Here is an 8,409-nt window from a genome sequence, read left to right on the forward strand (position 1 = left end):
GGAGTGATACTATTATTGGATATGAGAGCCCTACATATCTGAAACAACGAGACTGTATAATAGAACATGGTGAAAACAAGGTGGCTGCTTGCACTCAAAATTTTATTGGTTCAAAAGAAAGAGGGATTTCTTCTCCTACAGAGCTTGATGCTCAAGTTCTGAACAATGACTCAAATTTGTTGCTAGGAAAAGATGCCCAAGTGGCTGATGTTACAGATTTTTCTTTTACAACTAAACTCCATGAATAGGAATTGAATAATCATTTAGATGCAGTTGAAGAGGAGGATACTTCAAAAGGACTATCTATGTTGGCGCAAGAAGTAAAGAGAGATGGACCATTGTTAATGTAAAAGGACAGCGCTTATGTATCTTTTAGTCGGAATGCAAAATTCAAGACAAGATATGCAAATTAATTATTGATGGTGGTAGCTTTATAAATGCTATTATTTCGGATTTGGTGCATGCTTTATCCTTGTCTACACGAGGCTTCCTGTGCCATGTTAGATGCAATGGATGAATCAAAGTGGTACACTGAAAGTTACACACAAGGTGAGGGTAAGATTTTCTATTGGGAATTATGTGGATACAGTGGATTATGATATCACACCGGTGAGTGCTTGTCACTTGTTGTTGGGTAGACCATGGTAGTTTGATCTTGATGCAACACATGGTGGTCGTTCCGACCATTATTCATTTGTGCACAAGGGAGTTCATCATGTGCTCAAACCGATTCCGGAGAATGCTATAAAGGCTAAAGTGTTTGCTACTATAAAGAAGAAAAAGGAGGCTTTTGACATTGCACCGAAGCCGAGGATGGCTTTGCTATTTCAAGAGGGGGAGAATGGTGTGGCTGTTTCAGCTTCAACCTATGCTGCTAGCAATGGTAAAAACCCTTGTAATGCAAGAGACACTGATGTTGTCATCAATTGTCCAATTATTATCTTTAAAAATAATTCCAAGGATTCTGAAACTGTAGCCGGCAAGATTTTAAATGAATATGTTAAGACCAAGAAAGAGGATGCTAAAACCATGTCATGCAACGAGCAACATATCTCTCAACATCTCTTTTCATCTTTGGCCAAAATAAATGACCAACAAGTATGTCCTTCGTTAATGCATATAAGCTCGATCTGCCTGCAAATTTTAAGGTTAGTCCCATATTTAACTTTGCAGATTTGAAGCCATATTTGGGAGAAAAAGAAGAGCTTGAGTCGAGGATGACTCAAATGCAAGAAGGGGAGAATGATGAGGACATCACCATCAACGATACATTCACGCCGACACAAGTACCAGTTTCTGGTCCTATTACTCGCGCCCGTGCTTGTCAATCATTAAGTAAGTTTACTCTTGAGTTCCTGTCCATAATATGTAGACCATGAAGATGCGTGCACCCTTGTTTTGGTTAGGAACCAGGGAGAAGATAGAAAGGGAAAATGAGTCGCGCAGGCTGGATTCGAACTGCAGGATAGCACCAACTTGTGATTGTCACCACGGTCGCATACAGACTCAGATTGGGGCATTCAAGTACTTCATGGAATTTTTATGAAGTCTATTTTCATATGGATCTGGACTCAAGTCTATATCTACTCTGAGGCGACCGCAATGACCAAATTACTACCAAGAGGTTTTCTGTCCAAAGGTGTTGCGTCGCCTTATTTTGACCCAATTGGCCGTGTATCAAGTCGGGTCCATTAGGAACGCGTCCTAGGGTTGGAGCACGACTCCAACACCCTGGTGGTCATCCTCCCACCTTCATATACCCCTTAGCTGCCACCAAGAACAGTTGGGTTTTATTTAGATTAAGTTTAGCTTTTGCTACTTGCTTGTAAGCGCGCGTGTTGGATCAGCCACCCGTCTTATTATCTTCAGAACCCCATCATCATTGAGATTGAGTTTGAAACCTTCACTTCATCTAGTAAATTCAGTACTTATTATACTTGTTCTTGCTAGTTCTTCGATTGCTTGCTAGATGAGTGTCCTAGTGGCTGGGTGACGTCCACAAGATCGCGGCAGCCATTGGAGGTGGTGTATCGGTTGCTAAGGTGCAGCATCCTTGGAAGGCTGTAGTCAGGCCTTGAACACCATTTCCAATCCACCAATCGAGTTATCTCATGCCCTCTCATCAAAAGATCGGGAATCAACCCTAGCGGGTTCATATCAGTTTTCCTCCTGAACCCTCTCGTCGGGGAAGGCAGGGGGTTCCACCTCCTCCCGCTGAGGAATGGTGACAATCAGCCGGTGCTCAAGGTTGTGTTCACACCGAACCCTGCGCTCGATAACTACACCGCCGTGGCGATCTGCGGCCCGCGTAGGCTCACCTATGCCAAGGCACGAGACATGAAGTGGACGGTCATGGACGTCGCCATGGCAGAGCAGCACGACCAGCATTGGTTCTTCTTCAGCTGGAGGAAGAAGAAGAAAGAATGAGATGGGGGAGAGAGAAGGGAGGCGCCGGGCTGGGCCCAATTACGATGATGCGGGCTATTTTGAAATATTGGGGGCTAGTTATTAGCGATATGCCGTGGGTTGACATGTTTTTAGGAAAAAATTTTTTGGAAGAGCTTCCAATACATAGTTTTGGGGAAAAACTTTTTGGGAAACTCTTGGAGTTGCTCCAATTAAGATCTATTACTAATGTGATGTATCTTTAAGATCTCTCAATATATTGTAATTTTTGGACTGACCTGAAGGACATGATACCCGTTATTGTTTTATTAGAAATACTACTCCTTCAATCTCATTGTGTTTCAGTAGATCACATTTTCTACTCAACAATTGACTGAGAACGCTAGATGTCCCTCGGCCACCGTCGTTTTAGGGTTTCATGGGCGGATTAAGGTTCCTATGGCAAGGCACATGCCACGGCCCCTTCACCGGGGGAGGTAGGAAGGATGGTGGGTAGTGTTACTATGTTAGCACGTAGAATGGAGTGGTCAGCATGGCGGTGAATGTCGATCGAAAAAACAGGGAAGGCAATAGGAGGACAAGGCGAGAGTTTATCGATAAGTAAAGTCGGATGAAATAACACATCGTGCAATTGTATATGGAATAGATATGCAATCTTGAATCTTTGGCCATAGGCTATTTTTAGCAAATAATTGCAATACAACATATTGCATTCTAAATAAAAAGAATAACTTTTCATCAGTAAATCTAGTTCAATGGCGAAATACTGGAAAACGGCACATGATCTTATTAATTCTTAGTTACGCAAGATTACACTTTCATATCAATAAAATTAACATAATAGTGGCACAAAAGTTATTACTCCTCTTATGTTCCCACATACTCCTCTTATGTTCCCACATACAAGAACGTTATCGGCTCCACCAACTGTATCACGTAGAGCCTTATCTCCACAATCTTGTCACTTGGAGCTAGCTCATCTTGTCACAATATCAATCTTGTCGCTAGCATGTGCACCTTTATCATCTCTGCTGAGAACTGTGCAGCCTTACACTAGTAATAAATAACATGTTATATAGCGTTACAATATATATAGTACGTGATCAGTAATCATAAGCTACCATGTGGAAGCTTCTATAGCCACCTCGTATTTGGAAATCGTAACGTTGAAATACGTAGTTTTGGGCTAAATTTTCCTTGTAATTTCCTCCGATACATTTTATCGAAAAAAAACTTTCCCAATACGTGAAAAACCAATAAAACCAAACAGAATGCCCTTTTTCACGGCGTCTGATGAAAACCTTTGGGTGCCTCTTGCCTCTTGCAAAAGCAGCCGCTCCTTGTTGGCAGCTTCTCAAATGCTCACCTTGGCAACACTGTTTCCACACCTCTCTATCCCTGCGCTTCCGTTCGTATTGACTGTAGTTGTCATACGACACAACAGGACCCCACAAAAGTCCCTAGTCCAAACCTGCCAACCACCTCCACGGCTCCACCGTCACCGCCGCGCGCCGAGGCACCGACACAACTGAAGTGCCAGTCCCTGGTGGCGCCGTTGCCCGGCTCCGCGATCACTTGGGGATCGGGCGCGTGCGGAGAGGGATGGGGATGGAGTGGCCGCTTGCGCCGGCGCAGCAGAGGAAGGCGGTGGCCGGCGGCGGCGGGCCGGCGCTGAAGCTGCTGCTGTTTGTGATCCTCACGGGCCTCGCGCTCCGGCTGCTCGCCGGCCCCGCGGCAAACCTCCTGCTGCCCATCGCCTCGCCGGATGAGGCCACGCGCCTCGTGGCGGCGCCGGGGAGGGGAATTCCCGGCGGCGGCGCGACACCTCCCTCCGGTGAGCGGTTCTTGGAATGTCTTCGTGCATTTTTACCTCTTTCCCTTTTTGTTGTTGCAACAAGAAAGGCATGCGGCCGTGCCTTCTCACGGGGAACCGATTTGGCTTCATATTTGGTTGGGGAATTGGGATTTGCATCATGAAAAGATGCCCATTCTGTAATACCAGAATTTGGAATATTGATTGTAGCTGGAGAAGAGCAGCAGTGAAATCTGGAGTACCTTAATTCTGAAAACTACATTTAAATCGAAATGCTTGTTTTCCACACTGGGTTATTGGTTAAACAGCAAAAAAAAAAAAGGAATCAGAAACTAAACTACTGAAATGTCAGAGAATTTTCAGAATTACTTTAAAGGTTTCCTCCTTATTTTTAACATGTCCTGATGTAACCTGAATTGTTTAATGCTCAGGGGGACTGTTTGAATCCCCTGACCCTCTGTTTTTTTCCTTTTAATTTATTATACTTGATCTGTTTGACTCTCTATGCATGTTTTACTACATAACTTCTGTGGCATTTGTTATTTGCATGTATTTTGTTAAATGACCATTCCTACAGATGGAGGATCACTTGAAGTGTGTGATTGATCGCTTCCATTAGTTTAGTGAGATGAGCAAGCCTGTTAGATCCTCTATGAAAAGGTGGGAGCTTTTTGCTTCAAGGGGTTCCTGACTGAGAGGACCCCCAAATGGGATTAAAAAAAAATGCTCGGTTTCTTGTCTTTGAGTGATGCCCCCTTCGAGTGATGCCCACTTTTAATACTGTCTCCGCTTTTCAAAAGATTTATTAAAAAGAATAACTACTGCAGTTTTTTGGATCTTGTGCTTGTACTGATATCTTTCTTGTGATTAACAGAAACGGATGCTTCGATTTTTGCTATGACCGGTTCGGGACCTCTAATAGCTCCAGACAAGAAGGAAGGTTCCCTAGGAGGTACGTTTCTTAATTCATAGATATATGCAATCATTGCTTAATCTGCACTTTACATGAGAATGGTATTTTGGGCAGCAAACTATTGGATTGGGGGCAATTCCTTAAGGATGGAAAAGATTATCGATTTTAGTTAATTGGTAAATGTTAAAGGGCTTGTTTGGATGTAATCCCTAGGATTTGTTAACATTTGAAAAGAAATCCTTCAAATTCCCATGCTCAAATTCCCGGAGCAACATCTGTCATCCATAATCTGAACAGAGGTAAAGTTACGATTTTATTTCTTCTTGTTTTTGTAATCTATCCAGTTTCTGGGATTCCTATGCTATCATCAACCCATGCTCTTTTCAACCATAACTACAATAACTAGTAAACTATTTGGGATCTTCTTAAGGAAGTATTTTTGAGTGGTCCATTTCTTGTGCTTGTGTTCGTAAAAACACATTTGTTTATCTTTAGTTCTTTTATTACTAAGTGACCCACAATATTTTTCACTTGTGCAGAAAATTGTAATATTTTCCATGGAGAGTGGGTTCCTCATTCATCAGGGCCAGCTTATACTAATGCAAGCTGCCGCTTCATTGAGTCTCCTCAGAACTGTATGACAAATGGAAGGCCTGACACTGATTATCTCTATTGGAGATGGAAGCCATTCGGTTGTGACGTACCACCATTTGACGGCAAGAAGTTTTTGGATAGCATGCGGGGCAAGCATTGGGCACTTATTGGTGACTCAATCCTTCGCAATCACATCCAATCATTGCTTTGTCTTGTTTCTAAGGTATTCTGTGATTTCAAGTATTCTTGTAATTAGCCAATTAACTTCTGATTATGTGAGCTTCACATTTTAATTTTTGCTTGGTAGATATTAGTTGTCCCTTCTTTAGTGCAGGCACAGCGTTCAACTTTAGAATAAACCCGGTCAATCTACAGTAACATGGTGTACTCTGTTATTTATTTAAGATTGATTATTACTTTTGGCAGTGAACGTAAAATTACCCATTGGATCTGAAAGTTCGCTTATTCTATTAAAATATGCTTACTGAGTGTGCCTAAGAGTGTTCTCTACTCTCTAGACTAGAACATCTTTTTGTAGATCATATCCATCATGCAAAATACTTTATAGTTGATTGATAGCTTGAGATGTTGCAATACTGTAAGCAGGGTCCATTGAATGCACTAATGGCTGATGTATATCTGTCCGGTTCATTATGTACTACCTCACTATGTTCAGTTATACATTTTCTTTAACTATGCGTATCGTAAAAACAGGATTATGGGCCATGCTTCCTTGATAAGAAGTTATTATTTATTCTCTGTTTTTATTACTATTTGCACGACTAATTATACAAAACCAAGAAGATAAAGACAACAACACAAGCATGATGTTTTTGCTGCAAATAAGATGAACAGTCGGTTCTTTCACCCATGTCACTAGGGAAGAGATTGGTCTGACATATCAACATACTAAGAACCTTAAAGGTGTTACGTCTCTGTCTTTGCATTTCTCTGTCTTCATAGTATGATTTTTCAAAAGCAAAAGCTTTGGCAAGTGTGTATCATTATACTATTATCGTTGCTTCTGTTAGTACTATGCTCTTTCCTATGGCTGTTGCTGGGTTTCATCTCTAGCCTATCCCAACTTACATGGGACTAAAATACTTAATTGTTTCTATTGCAGGTCGAAGACGCTACTGAGGTCTACCATGATGATACATTCAAATCCAGAAGATGGCACTTCCCTTCACACAACTTCACGGTCTCTCTTATCTGGGCACCATTCCTAGTCAAAGCCAAAATATTTGAGGATGACGATGGAGTTTCGACTGCCGATCTCCAGCTGCACCTTGACGTTCTCGAGACAAATTGGACGAGTCGGTGGCAGAGCTTTGACTATGTCGTGATATCCACAGGCCAGTGGTTCTTCAAAACTGCAGTCTACTTGGAGAATGGAGCTGAGATCGGCTGCCACTCCTGCCAGAACAAGAACCTGGAAGAGATGTCCCCAGAGTACTCCTTTCGCAAGGCGCTCAGCACAGCCTTCCAGTTCATCACATCCTCACCTCACAAGCCGGTGGTCTTCTACAGGACGTGGGCGCCTTCACATTTTGAGAACGGCGAGTGGTTCAGCGGCGGGACTTGCAACAGGACGTCGCCGTTCAAGCCGGGGGAGGCCGGTGACAGGGAATCGGACAATAAGATGTGGACGATCGAGAGGGAAGAGTTTGACAAGGTGGTGGCGAACAAAGGGCCTAATGACAGTGCTGATCATCTGAAACTGCTCGACACATTTGAGCTCTCGCTGCTGAGGCCTGATGGGCACTCTGGGCCTTATAGAACATACCATCCTTATAAGACGGGCATGGCAGCCAAAGTCCAAAATGACTGCCTGCACTGGTGCTTGCCCGGCCCTATCGATGCGTGGAACGACATCATCATGCAGATGCTGGCAAAGGACTGAAACTTACTCAGCTGGTACCCTACTGGTGCCATCTGATTTCGACACCGATGTTGGCTCAAGCCTCCTCGTTGTCATACATATATGTGCGTCCTCTGCTTCGCAAATTTGCAAGCATGTTTGCTTTTGAAGCAATCTACCACCGCAGAGGGTTTATTAGCTGTTGTTAGGGTGCGTTGTAAAAGAGGCAACCTATCGTCACATGCCAAAGTGCTCCAGTTACTTGTTCATATCTGTTGGTCGTAACATTATACCATGATAGACTGGAAAAAAGGTGCACCTATTGTATGTCGCGCGTCATACCTTCCAAAGGCATACAATGGTGGACTGAACAAGTTTTCCTGTTGTCATACAGCTGAAGACTGAAGTATAATAATATATAAACAGTAATAGTTGTGTGGAGTTTGACTTTAGATGGTTGTAATATGCATATGCTACATTTAGAGGTTCTTTGAAATACTTGGAACAAAATTTGATGATTCTTAAGACAATGAAATAAAAATAAAAGAAAAGAAAGTGTGATGACCTTTCTTGCAAAGAGAATCCAAATAGAAAAAGTGCAGGTCCTCACGTGAGACCTGCCTGAGCGTGCTAGAATCTAATCATGTAATCCTAATTATCACCAAATCAATCAGCCCAGTATTATGTCGAACTACAGTGCACTCTCAAAACACGCCTAGTTCTGCGCCAAATTGAGGGCAATGCTAACGCGCGCGTGAAGCGTCCACATCAGCGGAGACTAAGGTCCTGTTTGGTATGGCTCCAACTCCGGGTGGAGCTGCT

At 43.0% G+C, this 8,409-nt stretch overlaps 1 protein-coding gene across 1 annotated transcript; it reads left to right on the plus strand.

The window, feature by feature from the left end:
• Positions 1-3,798: 3,798 nt before the first annotated feature.
• LOC101756219 (protein trichome birefringence-like 24) lies at positions 3,799-8,039 on the plus strand. The gene is made up of 4 exons (XM_004965447.4): positions 3,799-4,240; positions 5,094-5,171; positions 5,672-5,949; positions 6,850-8,039. Exons 1-4 carry the CDS (start codon positions 4,009-4,011, stop codon positions 7,627-7,629), a joined length of 1,368 nt encoding a protein of 455 aa, XP_004965504.1. The 5' UTR covers positions 3,799-4,008; the 3' UTR covers positions 7,630-8,039.
• The last annotated feature ends 370 nt before the right edge of the window (positions 8,040-8,409 follow it).

The sequence above is a fragment of the Setaria italica genome, chromosome IV (assembly GCF_000263155.2).
Source record: "Setaria italica strain Yugu1 chromosome IV, Setaria_italica_v2.0, whole genome shotgun sequence".
Lineage (NCBI taxonomy): Eukaryota > Viridiplantae > Streptophyta > Magnoliopsida > Poales > Poaceae > Setaria > Setaria italica.